Genomic DNA, 14752 nt, shown 5'->3' on the forward strand with positions numbered 1-14752 from the left:
GTGGTATAGCTGAAAAACTTCTTTTGGCCTTAAACACGAATTTTGAAAGATTAGTGATTTGACAGTGACATTTATGCTTTTTGACATGACAGTACAGTTGTGAATTTGATGTTTTGCTTTGGCTTTGCTTCACTCACTGCTTTTTTCTGCTGTTCAAATTAATGATTGTTTCAAAGCAGAATGTTCCTAGCAAGGGTAGTTTAAATAGGTTTAATGTATTTCATATAATGAGTTTGCCATTCCACCTTCGTTGACTAGTGAAGAAACTGTTCGAGAAGTTATTTCTTCTTGGCTACTGTGCGTATAGTTACAAAGGCTTTTATAGAGATTTTAAGCGACAGGATATGACAATATTACAATTAAGTATTATTTAAGTTGATACTAAGTTTGAAAGTGAGTTAAGCACTATGGAAGAACCACAACAAAAGAAACTGTATTATTGTTCATACGAAGGCTGCGCGTCTTATTTCGATAGGCCTTATAGACTGGCACAACATTTTCTAGCTCACAATAACATTGTAAGTATTGTAGTCTTAATTTTTAAGTTAACTTCATAATTGGTAGTAACTCTACACAAAAGTCTGAAATTACTTGCAGAGACCATTCCCGTGTAAGGCACCTAATTGCAACAAAGCATACACAAGTAAAAGTCATTTGGATCGACACATATCTTCAGTACATTTGCCCCATGAAAATGATGTTGTTTACAGGTACTGACAGAATCAATATATTTTTTAAATAATGTACATTAAAAATTAATAAAATTTACCTACTTTGTTTATGTTTTAGCTGTCCACAATGTTTGAAATCATTTGCAAATCGTCAGAATCTCAAAAGGCATATGAACACAGTACACTTGGTGGAGTTTATTTGCGATATTTGCAAATTGGCCTTCAAGAAGAAAAATCAATTGAGTGCTCACATGTATGAACACACAGGCCTGAAAGCTTTCAAGTATGTATTAGAAATACAAACATTATCACTAGAACATTATAGTTAGTAATTTGTTATTATTACCATTAACTGCTTGCATGTTGGCATAATTATAAAGCAAACAAAAAATCAATAATTTTTCGCATTTATCAGTGCTCTGCCATACAACACCAAAAATAAATTGTTTCTAGATTTAAGCATTACTGTAAGAATTTGTATAAATATCATAGTGAAGAATTAATTGTGTAATAGGTAAATAAGTATCAAAGTTAAGAAAAAAATTCTTATAATAATTTAAATTTCAGGTGTGATCTATGCTCAGATACATTTATAAGTCTATACTTGAAGAAGAGACACATGAGATATCATAAAACATACACTTGTGAAGAATGCAATGTAGTTTTTAATCATTGGTCAAAGTACCAGAAACATAAGAAAACTGAACATGTTTCAAGTTGTAAGTATACATACAAATGTGACCGAGTTATTACTTGTAAAAAGAGGACATGACATCAACTGTCGAGAAATAAGTGAGCAAATAAATAACACAAAAATATGTTTCCTAGGGTAGTTTAGTTTGTAATACTATTTGTAATATTACTGATAGAACTATAAAATCATCCTAATTCCTTTGTTTTAGACTCTTCAACACCTCGACATCTAAAGTCATTTAAATCGTTAATTGAGAGCAATGTCACTGTTATCCAACCAAGATTTAGTTTATGGGCCCCAGGTGGAGCCGAATTGCGGTTAATGCAGTCACCTTCGGCCGAAGACGACGCCGAAGGTGAAAATATCATTTAATTATTTATTTACTTTAATTTATTTACTAACCTCCCCACTCAAAATCATTTAATGGTTACTTAAGCCATTCCTTAGTGAAGGATTTGTATGACATTCCGTCACTAACAAGTGACTTAAGTAATTATTAAATGTCTCTGAGTGGGGAGGTAAGAGTATGTTTAGATAGTAATAAAACCAACAGTAGGGATTAATAATTGGTTATCACAATAGGTTACTTATACTCCACTTGAGTAGGTAACTAAAGACAAACAATTGGAGTATAGGTAAAGATTGATTCACCGAGCTTTTGGTAGTTTTGTGTCATGAACTTGAATATAGATTTCTATGAAATAAATTCATATAAATTGAAGAAGTAAGTGTAGGTATGTTACTTTTAGGAAGAAAACTGGGATTTTTTTGGCATCTGTATTCTGTAGTCAAACAATATTGTTGTGATCTAATATATTTTATTTATTTCCTCTCTTTTTCAGTGTTTATCTGTAATGTATGCAAAAAGACCTTTAAGGAAAAAGGTCATATGGTGAAGCACCTCAAAACACATGGACAAAAGAGAATTACTAAAACATTCCCATGCCCTTATGATGATTGTTCAAGGTAAGATCTAATTATACACAGCACGATAAAAATTTGCTGAAAAATCTTTCTGAAATCAAAAATATGGATAATTGCATGCCATATTCTGTTGAAATTCAGTCACCAAAATGAAAAAGCCTTTGTGTATCCATTATTACTGTTTAAAAAAAATAATTTACTTGTGTCTTTTGCAGGTTTTATTCAAGAAAAAGCAATTTAAAACAACACATTTTAGTAAAACACATGAAGATCCTTCATGAATGCATGATATGCCATGCACAGCTGTCAACAAAGGTAAATATTTCTTTATTTATGTATTATACAGTCAATATATTAATTTATTTTTAGAAGTTTTTCCACTTTTCACAAACTAACTTAATGGCTTGTTTGTTTCAGGCAAAATTGAATTATCACGTCCAATTACACTACAGAGAAGGCGGAACACCAATAGCAAAACCTAAAACTGAGAAAAACAAAGAGAGGAAACCAAGAAAAGATGAAGGAAGTTTCAAATTTTCAACAGCTCTGAAACTATCTGGCTTAAACGATGTTCCTGAGGAATCAGACTCGGCCGCAGAGTCTACGGAATCACCCATCAATTTGTCAGTAAAATCTGAACACATTGAAGTAGAAGTTGATGTCCTTATTTGAACTTTTTAAGTTAGCTGAAATGACAAGTCCTAGTAAACGTGCATCCAATAGTGTGCTTTATAAAAAGATTAGTTTAACATTGATACTAGTGTGCATATAAGAACAAACTGATTGAAAAATGTAGGAGAATCGAAGTCGCTGATGATGATTGCAACAACATTAGTATGTTCATGAGTGCAGATTGAACAAAATATACAGTTTACTACTATACTATACTTTTATATGCACTTGTATCAAAGCTTAACTAGTTTGTTACTGAATGGGGCATACATCACTTTGTTTTTGTTAAAAACAAAACAGAGATATACAAACTGGTTTCCTGTTACATGTAAATATGATTTTAGTGAGAGATCACATAACTAAATAGAACAACATTTATTTAAATATGTATATGTATACAATGACAATTTTACTAGCATATACCTACTAGACATATATATATTATTTTTAAGTAGATTTAATGTTACTCAACATTTCCTATTATTATAAGTACAATATTAGATCTTCAGATATTTTAAAAATACCATGTATTATAGGTATACAACATATTACATTTATTTACTTTGTAAAACATTGTAGTAGCAAATACCTAATCAAAAATTATGTTAGGTAAGCAGTTAAAATCCTTGTTAAGCCTATTTTTAATTATTGATTTTAACTTTTTCACCAGGTATTCAGAGGCTTAGACAGAATCTCCAAACTCATAATTGACTTCAAATACATTTTAGAAATCATATTATATCATTCATGCTGGCATGGTGATTTTGGGCTGAAAAATAGTGTGAAACAATTTTATATTATCAGTGAGATATTAGAAAATAAAAAGTACAGTCCAATTAACGTCGCTTTTCATTTTATTACTCTGTCACACATGCTTATAAACACCCAAAAAAAAAGACAAATCAATCAAAGTTAGTTATACAGTCTTCATTCGTCCCACTGCTGGGCATAGGCTGCCTCTTTCACAGCCTCTGTGGGAATGGCGGTGACTGTTCTATGTGGGTATTAGTCAATCTAAAGGTACTGAGGAACTAGAATTTCCATATATTCTATTTAACCGACTTCCCAAAAAGGAGGAGGTTCTCAATTCGGCTATCGTATAGTTATATTTCTGTTAGTAATAGTTTTATTTCTGTCATCGATTTCAGCCGCATATCGTAGGAACACATTTTTTTAAATCGGTGTACCTTTAGATTGATCAATACCCAGATATGAGTCATGTGGAGGTTAATCATCTTAGAGATAAAGCAATATTTACGTCCTCTCACGCCTCCACAAATCTGATTCTAGAGAGCTAAATAAATACTCGGGGAAACTTATTAAGTTCCATTTTGATCCCCTTTTTCTGCCGCAGCCATAGACATAATACTAGTAAACAGGACTGCGCACCTATACCCAAAAAACAAGCCGAGTGAAACAGTTAGTACCGAGGCTGTTTGTCCCTTTCTAATAGGGTGACTATGAGATTAAGCTATGTGAGACAAATCCGAATTTGCTAAGATTATTAAACACAGATTGGTATTGAAGCTTTAACTTACGCAGTTTGTGACCTTAAAATACTTATATAGGCTTTTAAAAATTAGCGGGAATTAGCCGTATAAAAGCAGGAAGATTCGAAGTGAAGACTGATTTGTTTGTATTTTTGCTTCACATATAGACTGCACAGCCATTTATGTCGCCTTCCTTCATTTTTTGGGAAACTATAACAATAGTACAACAGTTTTAAAATCCATCACCCATATTTTGACTCATTACAAGAATTCATGGGCACCCTAGTTGTTTGATTTACGAAAATGTTAATATTAGCTAACCTGTGGAACGATATACTGCAATCCCCATAGGATTCACTTTTACAAGTATAAACGCAACACTTTTTCACTATTTTAATAGTTTAAATTGATTTAATACAAAAAAATATAAACAAAATTTTAAATGCGATTACGCGCCAAGAATGTTCAGGGTTACCGTTAGAAAATAAAAAAAGCAAAATAAAATTTATGTTGTTTATGTTTTAAGAATAAATACGAATAAATTAATGCGATTGTTATTAATTTGTTGACTTACAATTGTTAAAATAAGATAAAAATATAAGTGATTCAATTGTTTTTTGGGAAGACAAAACTTTTGATCACAACATTTTTTTATGCTGGCAAGGTGTTAGAAAGAGACAAACGGCCTCCGTTCTAACTATCCCTCTCGGCTCGGATTTGCCTCTGTGTATTATGCAGCCAATTTAGTACCTTATTGCGTTGGTTCATTTTCGTAAATATATATTTTGAGCGTGCGCAATCTTGTTTAGTATTTTATATCTATGGCCGCAGCAGATTCAGGCAACTTTTTATAAAGTGTCACTGTCAAAAGACGTCATTGTTGTCATCAATGTGTCAAAGTTCAAAACAAAACGTCAGACAGCTGCTCAAAAAGACCAGTCGGTTTTCTAAATCATTTGATAATAAGTTTGATACACAGTACACACTATTGTATTGTGCTACTGAAATTAAATCAAGTTATAATCTAAGTAGTAAGTAATAAATGTGTTTTTGAAAGTAACAATATAAAATACTTAATATGGAATTTACTTTGAACGTTTTTACTCTTAATTGTTGGTAAGTACTTGCTGATATTATTTAGACTAACTTTTTGGAATAATTCTGAGAGAGATCAGGCGCAGCACTTTAATGTCGGCATTTATGTGCTCTCCGATATATTACTTTCCTCTAAGGTGCTCTCCAACTGGCAGACTCTGGGCTGCTTTGTAAAAGTTTCTTGAATGAAACACTATGCAATTTCAGCTTAAGCCGGGAATCGAATCTGAGCCGTGCCCAGTAGTCGCGGGCAAATTTGTTCAATAATTATTATCGTATGTAGACACGTTAATTAATATTTTTCTTTCCTAATCATTTCTGTTTATATTGTTATTGTTAAATGCGATTACGCGCCAAGAATGTTCAGGGTTACCGTTAGAAAATAAAAAAAGCAAAATAAAATTTATGTTGTTTATGTTTTAAGAATAAATACGAATAAATTAATGCGATTGTTATTAATTTGTTGACTTACAATTGTTAAAATAAGATAAAAATATAAGTGATTCAATTGTTTTTTGGGAAGACAAAACTTTTGATCACAACATTTTTTTATGCTGGCAAGGTGTTAGAAAGAGACAAACGGCCTCCGTTCTAACTATCCCTCTCGGCTCGGATTTGCCTCTGTGTATTATGCAGCCAATTTAGTACCTTATTGCGTTGGTTCATTTTCGTAAATATATATTTTGAGCGTGCGCAATCTTGTTTAGTATTTTATATCTATGGCCGCAGCAGATTCAGGCAACTTTTTATAAAGTGTCACTGTCAAAAGACGTCATTGTTGTCATCAATGTGTCAAAAGTTCAAAACAAAACGTCAGACAGCTGCTCAAAAAGACCAGTCGGTTTTCTAAATCATTTGATAATAAGTTTGATACACAGTACACACTATTGTATTGTGCTACTGAAATTAAATCAAGTTATAATCTAAGTAGTAAGTAATAAATGTGTTTTTGAAAGTAACAATATAAAATACTTAATATGGAATTTACTTTGAACGTTTTTACTCTTAATTGTTGGTAAGTACTTGCTGATATTATTTAGACTAACTTTTTGGAATAATTCTGAGAGAGATCAGGCGCAGCACTTTAATGTCGGCATTTATGTGCTCTCCGATATATTACTTTCCTCTAAGGTGCTCTCCAACTGGCAGACTCTGGGCTGCTTTGTAAAAGTTTCTTGAATGAAACACTATGCAATTTCAGCTTAAGCCGGGAATCGAATCTGAGCCGTGCCCAGTAGTCGCGGGCAAATTTGTTCAATAATTATTATCGTATGTAGACACGTTAATTAATATTTTTCTTTCCTAATCATTTCTGTTTATATTGTTACAGGGGAATACCAGTGGTGTCAAAAAATCGACATGAACGTTTTGAAGCTATAGCTAAATATTTACAGGAGAGCTCTCACAATATAGTGTGTTTGCAAGAAGTTTGGAGTGAAAAAGATTATTTGTATTTGAAAGATAGCTTAAAAATCAATTTTCCATATTCACACTACTTTTACAGGTAACAATGGATAGCAAGTCACACTTGCGATTTTTATGAGCTAAATTCAATAAACAGTTTGCATTACATATTCTCTGTTGATAGGTACAATGTGTATTTTCTTTGAATGGAGTATTTTAGTTATTTGATGACGGTAACTAATTCTTTTAATGCAGTTGAATGTTTAAATTAGATGTTTCTGTTTCAGTGGTGTACTTGGGTCAGGTTTGTGTGTATTCTCGAAATGGTTGATCCAAGATGTCTTCTTTCACCAGTGGCCCTTAAACGGCTACATTCATAAGATACACCATGGAGACTGGTTTGGAGGTAAAGGCATTGGTCTTTGCCGTATAAAGTATGGTAACAGACTAATTAATGTGTACTGCACACATGTGAGTAGTTCTCTAGTTTCCTTGAAAGCAATTTAGTGTTTTTCTGTATCATACATCACATTCAGCTTACTTTTTTATATTGTAGTACCTTATCAACAAAAACAAATAGATGAGTAAGATAAAATTGATGAGTTGAGCAAGTTATCTGACATACTTATCTCAAAATCAATAATTGTGTTTCAACTGGGTATTGTATCATTGGTTTCACTGATAGAGTCATAGTTTTCCATTGTAATATGTTTCTGGTTAGATTCACTACATATAACTTGGTTTTATTGCACTTAGCTGCTGTAACTAATGTACTATTTCTGTAAACAACATAGTCGTATGCCATGAGTAAAAAGTAATAAAATATAGCATAAATAAGATATTGTATTGTGAATGACTTTCTGGGAGGGAAATGTGTGTCTACCAAAGTATTAATCATGAAGAACAAAATTCCAATATCTTCAAAGAAAGTTATAGTTAGCGTGTTAGGGGACTAAGAATGTTACTAGTTCCTTCCTTACTCACCTTCTATGGAACTTGCATATTATTTTCAAAATAAATCATCAATCTTTGACAGATTGGTTTTGATTTGACAAGGAACCCCAAACACTTTGCTAATACAATCATGTCTACCATATTATGTTACTTGACCAACCTTTCTTATGGCATCTTCACTTTCTTTTCTTTCTCCATATTTCTCATCTAATAAAAACACCAATTGAAAAATTGTAATAAATATTATGTAATTTTAATTTTGCAGCTCCATGCAGAATATCATGTGGATGATATATATTTGGCACACAGAGTGTTACAATCCTACACAACAGCTGGATTTGTTAACTTGACAACTGCACCTGCGGACATATCTATACTTGCGGGAGACCTAAATGCAGCACCTGGAGACTTATCCTTCAAGTAAAAATTTTTTTGGCTGTTATATTTCTACAGACATAAATAATTTTTTTATCAACGAAAATTTAAAAATGACTAAGTAATTGATTAAACATGCGTTGAACTGCAGTGAACTACAGTCTGTAGATTTAATAATTTGTGATTTTTCAGGATTATTACCCAGCTTCCACCACTTGTGGATCCTTACGACAAGTATCCATTATTGAAGGACCCGGCAAACCCGAATACTATGGGAACCAGTGAAACTGCAAATAACAGCTACACAGATCCTAAGACAGCCAAGATTGCTCCTGAAGGAAAACGGATTGATCATATTTTGTACAAACTAAATCCTGCTTGGGAGGTATGTTCTTCTTTATTCAGATGGTATACTTTTCTTGACAACAAAAGCTTATTTAACTGCTTATACGCCACTAATTATAAACAATAGAAAATCACTTGTGTCTCGCGTATATCTGTGCTCTAGCATACATTGGGCTATTTTAATGTTTACTTTTATTTACAGGCTGAAGTAATCCATTACGGCAATCCATTACCAGACAAAGTGCCTGGCAAAGATTTTTCATATTCGGATCACAATGCAGTTTCTGTACAGTTGCATGTAAAACCGGCCGACAAATCATTGCAGAAAGAAAACTCTACTGACGACTGTTTCGATGAGACTGCAACACAAGCCATTAAAGTTTGTGAAGAGGCAATGGCCAACATATCGAAAACTACAACTCTGTACTTAACTTGTGGTGGACTAATACTGATGTTCCTAATTGGTACTGTTGGTTATTGGCCAAACAATATTATTTACGACATTCTAAAATTATTTATCACTGGCATTGGCTTCTACTACCTCATCATGGGATCTCTATGGAATAAAATGGAAATGAACAGCCTCAAGGCTGGACTGAGCGCTTTAGAAAATTTCTGCAGGACAAGGATTGAATCAAAAGCACAGACTGAAAAATAAGTGTACTTACTGGAATCGGATTGCATATCAACGAAGTGTGATATATAACAATATAAGGAATGAATTTTAAATTAATGGCACTACCTATTATTATTATTTTTAAGAATTTTATGAGGCTTTTTGAATATTAGCTTATTTGAATAATTATAAGAAGTACATTTTTGACTAATTTAGTCTGCAAATCTGAAGTTCGGTAGGCAACACAAAAGCAACAACTGCGCAACATTCAAATTTCAAACAAAATAACTACAGCGCATGCACTGAGGCGTGGTACGGCGTTGCGATTCTTTGTCTCTCTCGCTCATTTACGTTGGATGGATGTATGCTCAAGTTTAAATGATTAGTTAAAAACCGATTACGGAATCGATGATTTTGACAAGGGCTGCATTGAAGATTTCATTGTATGACATGATGCAGATGATTTAATCGTGGAATTAACTTCTTCAGCAGTCAGAAGTGGTTGCAAGAGAGTTCAATATAATTTCATTCAAGTTTTTCTTCACACTTTCTGTTCTTCTATCAATTAATTGCTATGTGCTTTTCCTTAATTGATTAGAAAAAGGATTCCAGTCTTTAGGAGTAAATCCACAAGACGAGATCTCGACTTCACTCAGTGTTAATCTCTTAATTTTAGATTTTTTTTCATAAACATTGGTTTGAAATATCACAGACCGTTTCCCTTTTGCAGGAATTGCAGTCTCATAAACAAAACACAGTAACAGCATGGTTCGGTCCAAAGACCTTTCCTTTTATAGACATGAGTCGTGGTACCATTATCTACGTACAAATTTTCTGCACATCTTCAGAGCAAGTGTATATCGACGTTTTGTTTTGTACTTGTTCGTTCTACCAATCTCATCATCCTCCTGCCCTTATTCCACTGCTTGCAGTTTTCACCTCAGGTTCACGTCTCTTGGTTTCAGTTTAGAGGTGAGGGAACACTCAGAATGACCAGATAGTGCTCTTGCTTGTTTAGTAGCATCTAACTTCATTTGAAACTTTACAGAGATCTAGAACGCTACTCTCAACCTTGAGCTGACGCTCTGAATCTTGGTAGTAAAATTATCCATCGCGACAGGAAATTTTTCGCTGGCCCGTAACTTAATGAAATCACCGGCAAAATAAACATAGCTGCTACATCTAGAGCGTCGCACTTTTTTTCTTTTCTGTTTTTAAAACTCAGAGTTTTAGTAAAAAGTTTCTTATTTTATATGACACTTTGGAACGTGATTCTGCATTTACGCGGACTTCGCAAATGGCAAATTTCAGATATGCAGACTAGAACGTTACGATTAAATAAGTATTAACTTTCATAGCTTCATTTATAGCAAAGCTAGATATCCACATTTTTAAATATCTCTACTTTTAAATGTATAATGTATGTCTACTTTTAAAAGTAGGCTATCTTTATGAATTTATACTTTTAAGCGTTATCTGTATATTTCACATAATCTCTGAAATTTTCACTTATTGCTCAGAATAGTATCTGATTGTATTAATATTTAACTTATTCTTACATTCCATGTCCACATAAATTCAATATCAAATATGCATTGATTTATTCATAATAATAAAGACTATTTGTTATTATTGTGTTTTTAAAATACAATAAAAATAGTAAAATAATATATTTTAATCATTTCAAAATGTCCCTTTTCTTTCTCCCAATTTTTTTTCTAATAATAATATCCATCAATTTTATTAAAAGTGCTCCGAAGATAGCTTAGTGTCGCACAGAGTTCAAAACATAGAAAAGGCGCCAGCACATCTAGCTACTCCTGTCTGTAATATTTTCCCAATCAACATTGAACTCTACACTTAAGACATAAAGTTGAACATCTATTAATTTTGTCAGTTTGTAGTACCTTGATGCACTGTACATATTAGACTGTTGTATGAAAGTAAGAACAACACGTTATACTAAACAAAGGTTTTATTTCTAAAACTTAACGTATAGTTACAATTACAGATTAACGTAAATATCACAATTTATACTAATATTATTATTCGTAGTTAATTCTATTATAAGATATATTCGCAGATCATAAAATAAACAACAAAAAAAAAACAGTTTCAGGATGCTCTTACAAACACTTGGTTGTAAAACAAGGAATGTACAACCTATTACTCTATTGTCATATCATCCTATATTTTTTCAAAGAATATATTTGTGATGAATTCGAACAAATTACATATTACAAAGTAATATTCCAGTAGCACCAAGCTACTACCTTCAATTTCTCATTAACACCAACATCTTAGTTGCGTAATACACTCACAATGAGAATCGCTTTCAATGTTCCTTATTCTATAATTGTCAATCATATTTTAAAGCAATGCATTTTGTTGTTTTGCAAAATTAAAGCTATTACTTTTTTATTGGGAATGTATTACGCCTTTATCATTCAAACAACAATCTTACTGTCTTCAGCAAGCAAGCTAATTGTTAAGTCAACATTGTTACTGAGATATTATGCATGTTATTTGTATCACATTTTTATACTTTAGGGTCGTCTTTAGTTTTATTATCGAGGTCGAGTAAAGGTTCGGTTTCAGAGTTCATTGACACAGCCGTGACCGTGTTATCTATAGACCCGTACGCAGACGGCCGAACTTCCACAGATGGAGGTTCCATGTCTACAGAAAGATTCGGCGCTGAACTAGACGGGATCGGTTGCTCGCTCATCAATCTTGTACTTTCGTCATATCCACGCGCCATGTGGTACATCGATTTACCTCTAAGTCTTCGACTAAATGAGCTCCCTGTAGGAAAATATAATATTACGATAAATAACTAAACTAATACACTTAAGGCCGGTTTCTGAGCAGCTTAATCGGGCTATTCATTTTTTAGGGGAAATTAATAGATAAACCACTGATAACAGTGCTCAGAAACCTGCTATTAGAGAAGTTCAAGGTTCTATATTTTTAAAGATACGGCGGCGGCGTGTCTACACTGTATCTCATTAGTATAGGAACGTGTGTGATGATGAAACAATATTACGTTTAAGAGGTTTTAACTAACGAATCTAGTAGCAACATACCAACAACTCCAAGGTGCTCCGATATATCTCTCTTGACATCAGACACATCCCACATTGCGAGGAAAGATCCGAGGCACGACGGTGAGGGGTTTTGTGGAGACACATAAGGCTTATAGGAGAAGCTGTAGTGGTGGGCTATGGCTGCTAAGAACATTTCTATGCATATCAAAAAGTCCTGTAAAAAAATGAAAATTTTTTCTAAAGCAGTTGGGTAAAAATAAATTATGACTAGTAAAAGGAACTTGATAACTATATATGTTGAAGGAACATTATGAATATGTATATCTGTACAAGAAAGAATTCAAGGACAACTGGTCATAAAATTTCTGTGAAATGTTGAATATATTTAAATTGTTGTGGGAACTTACCTGCAACTTTGAAGACATAATCTTTATTTTATCAGAATCTGATATATCAAATATAGTTGATATCACGCCACAGTAGACAAGTATGTTAATTATTACTCCTTGGCTGAAAATATAAAGTTTTTTTTTTTAATTATTTAAGAACTTTTTTCATAGAATGAGAATAAATTAAAGAAAATTTAATACAAAACTTACAAAAATGAAAAGAAGACCACAGCTTTTATGCACAAAAATTTGCCTATAGGTTTCATAGGTTTCAATTCAGTTTTGTTTGCTCTATAGAACAAGACAAGGCAGTACATTGCAACAAATTGTGACAAGTTATTGATGGCGATCATGTATGGGAAGGCAACTTTTGGGCTAAAGTCACTCTCGCCATAAACACCACAGAGTTCACAAATCATTGATATAACTGTTGTGATGGGCCTCACTACTGTATATTGTAGAATTCCATGTTTGCAGTTATGAACAAATTCACTGAAACAAAAATTATGTATTAATTTTGTGATTACATCATTAAATATCAAGTATTTATGCACTGAATTATTTTTATCACTTTTGTTGTTAATCCATAACAACTATTTTTATCATTTGTGCAACGCTTTGACAATGTGATGTCATATCATTAAATGCCTAAAATACCTAACAACAACTTATATGGTGATTAATTACACATTTTTAAGTTGGTGACTTTAATGAACAGTACTTGTGATGTTTAAACTGTATTGCATCAAATACCATTATTTTTATTGAGAATAGTATATGATTATATCAAATTGCATCAAACCTGCAGTACTATGCCTCATTTTTATGCTAGGACTTAGGATAACTAAATGTACATAACTGTTTACTATAGAAAGTAATTCCACCAGCACACATACCTATACAATCTGTTTTTAAGACTGTTAAGTTGCAGTTGCAGACAAGCACTTGAATAAACAAATTATCAATGAACATTAATCGATAATGTGGACTAATAATAGTTGTCTTACCTTCCCATTTCCCAAGGAGTGAGGCAACATAATGGGAATATGTGATAAACCTGTGGCTTTGTTTCCAGTAGTGCCTCCAAATCATGATCTTCATTAAGATAGTTCAACAAATACTTCATAAAGTTGTAAATTACATAAGCTTCATAGCATTCTCTTAGAGAATCAACGTAAATTGATTGTTCTGGAAACTCCAAGCCTATCCAGGCATTTAAAGCATATATTGGTACCATCCACAAAATTCTGAAATAATTATTAGGCAACAGGAAAATTAAGACAAACAAAGCTGCAAGTAATTAAATTATCAGCTTATGCACTATCATCATTAAGCAAATTTCTAGTAATGTAATTATTTTGTCAAGATTATTGTTATTGTAAAGTTCATTAGCATAATTTCGATAATTTGCTGTATGAGCAGTCTCTGAAATACATGAGATAAGGAGATCAAATAACTTACCTTATAATATGTTTTTGTAGTATTGGCTTTGTATAATGAACAACATGTTGTGTTATTTGCCATATGGAGATAGGCACGGCGAGGAGAACGAATCCTCCACCTACCAAAGCCCCTTGATCGGACTTTTTAAAGCCATTGTTTATTGAATGGGCTATGAGTATTGGTACTAATACAATAATTAATACAACATAAAGTGCGATCAAGAAAGGCCTGATCCAAAGCCTCCATTGTTTTAAAAATGATAAAATTGTGGAAGAACACATTATAAAAACGTAATTATTGTTTACCCTTATGTGCCACACATAATACTTTCTTCACTGCTTAGTTTATGATATACCAAATAATCACCCTACAAATGGCACCAAACTGTTCTAACAGGGAATTGTTTATTGCAGAAGAAGAATATAACTTCACTACCTATTTCACAATGATAAAAAATATTGGATTGGAGAAGGGTTTCGTTTGGAGATCTGTCTGTTTCTGTTTCGTCAGGTCAGTCAAACTGACAGTTGACGCAGGTGACAACGGTGACAATGATTAATGACATTGACATTTCAGATGTCACAATTTTTTTTTGGCACTGGCACTCACGTTTTGTGAGTCCATTGTTTGTGA

At 32.7% G+C, this 14752-nt stretch overlaps 3 protein-coding genes across 5 annotated transcripts; 2 read left to right on the plus strand and 1 right to left on the minus strand.

Annotated features, from left to right (window-relative positions):
- Positions 1-86: 86 nt before the first annotated feature.
- Positions 87-3801, plus strand: LOC110371769 (oocyte zinc finger protein XlCOF26). Of its 3 annotated transcripts, XM_021328147.3 has the most exons (9): positions 87-518; positions 598-710; positions 790-954; positions 1239-1390; positions 1574-1720; positions 2208-2331; positions 2505-2604; positions 2707-2912; positions 3632-3801. In XM_021328147.3, the coding sequence occupies exons 1-9, from the start codon at positions 408-410 to the stop codon at positions 3645-3647; spliced, it is 1134 nt and encodes a 377-aa protein (XP_021183822.1). In that variant the 5' UTR covers positions 87-407; the 3' UTR covers positions 3648-3801. The 3 variants fall into 3 exon arrangements, with proteins under 3 accessions (XP_021183822.1, XP_021183821.1, XP_021183823.1); XM_021328146.3 differs by having other exon boundaries at positions 2707-3801; XM_021328148.3 differs by lacking the exon at positions 1574-1720 and having other exon boundaries at positions 88-518; positions 2707-3801.
- Positions 3802-6334: 2533 nt separating this feature from the next.
- On the plus strand, positions 6335-10472 carry LOC110371806 (putative neutral sphingomyelinase). The gene is made up of 6 exons (XM_021328199.3): positions 6335-6561; positions 6877-7050; positions 7238-7421; positions 8170-8324; positions 8472-8664; positions 8827-10472. The coding sequence occupies exons 1-6, from the start codon at positions 6524-6526 to the stop codon at positions 9280-9282; spliced, it is 1200 nt and encodes a 399-aa protein (XP_021183874.3). The 5' UTR covers positions 6335-6523; the 3' UTR covers positions 9283-10472.
- A 725-nt stretch (positions 10473-11197) lies between these two features.
- Positions 11198-14643, minus strand: LOC110371812 (transmembrane protein 184C). The gene is made up of 6 exons (XM_021328212.3): positions 14138-14643; positions 13684-13923; positions 12887-13168; positions 12695-12797; positions 12327-12501; positions 11198-12045 (listed from the first exon to the last, which is right to left on the minus strand). Exons 1-6 carry the CDS (start codon positions 14398-14400, stop codon positions 11780-11782), a joined length of 1329 nt encoding a protein of 442 aa, XP_021183887.3. The 5' UTR covers positions 14401-14643; the 3' UTR covers positions 11198-11779.
- Between the last annotated feature and the right edge of the window lie 109 nt (positions 14644-14752).

This window comes from Helicoverpa armigera, chromosome 10, assembly GCF_030705265.1.
Source record: "Helicoverpa armigera isolate CAAS_96S chromosome 10, ASM3070526v1, whole genome shotgun sequence".
In the NCBI taxonomy this organism is placed as follows: Eukaryota; Metazoa; Arthropoda; class Insecta; order Lepidoptera; family Noctuidae; genus Helicoverpa; species Helicoverpa armigera.

Bases quoted from the DNA above. Each gene is read 5' to 3' on its own strand.
- LOC110371812 (XM_021328212.3), bottom strand. From the start codon at position 14,400: ATGTGTTCTTCCACAATTTTATCATTTTTAAAACAATGGAGGCTTTGG. The intron at 13,924-14,137 runs GTAAGTTATTTG...TAATTATTTCAG, and splicing joins CTACAAAAACATATTATAAG to AATTTTGTGGATGGTACCAA. The intron at 12,502-12,694 runs GTAAGTTCCCAC...ATTTTTTTACAG, and splicing joins TTATGTCTTCAAAGTTGCAG to GACTTTTTGATATGCATAGA.
- LOC110371769 (XM_021328146.3), top strand. From the start codon at position 408: ATGGAAGAACCACAACAAAAGAAACTGTATTATTGTTCATACGAAGGC. The intron at 955-1,238 runs GTATGTATTAGA...TTTAAATTTCAG, and splicing joins ACAGGCCTGAAAGCTTTCAA to GTGTGATCTATGCTCAGATA. The intron at 2,605-2,706 runs GTAAATATTTCT...TGTTTGTTTCAG, and splicing joins ATGCACAGCTGTCAACAAAG to GCAAAATTGAATTATCACGT.
- LOC110371806 (XM_021328199.3), top strand. From the start codon at position 6,524: ATGGAATTTACTTTGAACGTTTTTACTCTTAATTGTTG. The intron at 7,051-7,237 runs GTAACAATGGAT...TTTCTGTTTCAG, and splicing joins TATTCACACTACTTTTACAG to TGGTGTACTTGGGTCAGGTT. The intron at 8,665-8,826 runs GTATGTTCTTCT...TTTTATTTACAG, and splicing joins AACTAAATCCTGCTTGGGAG to GCTGAAGTAATCCATTACGG.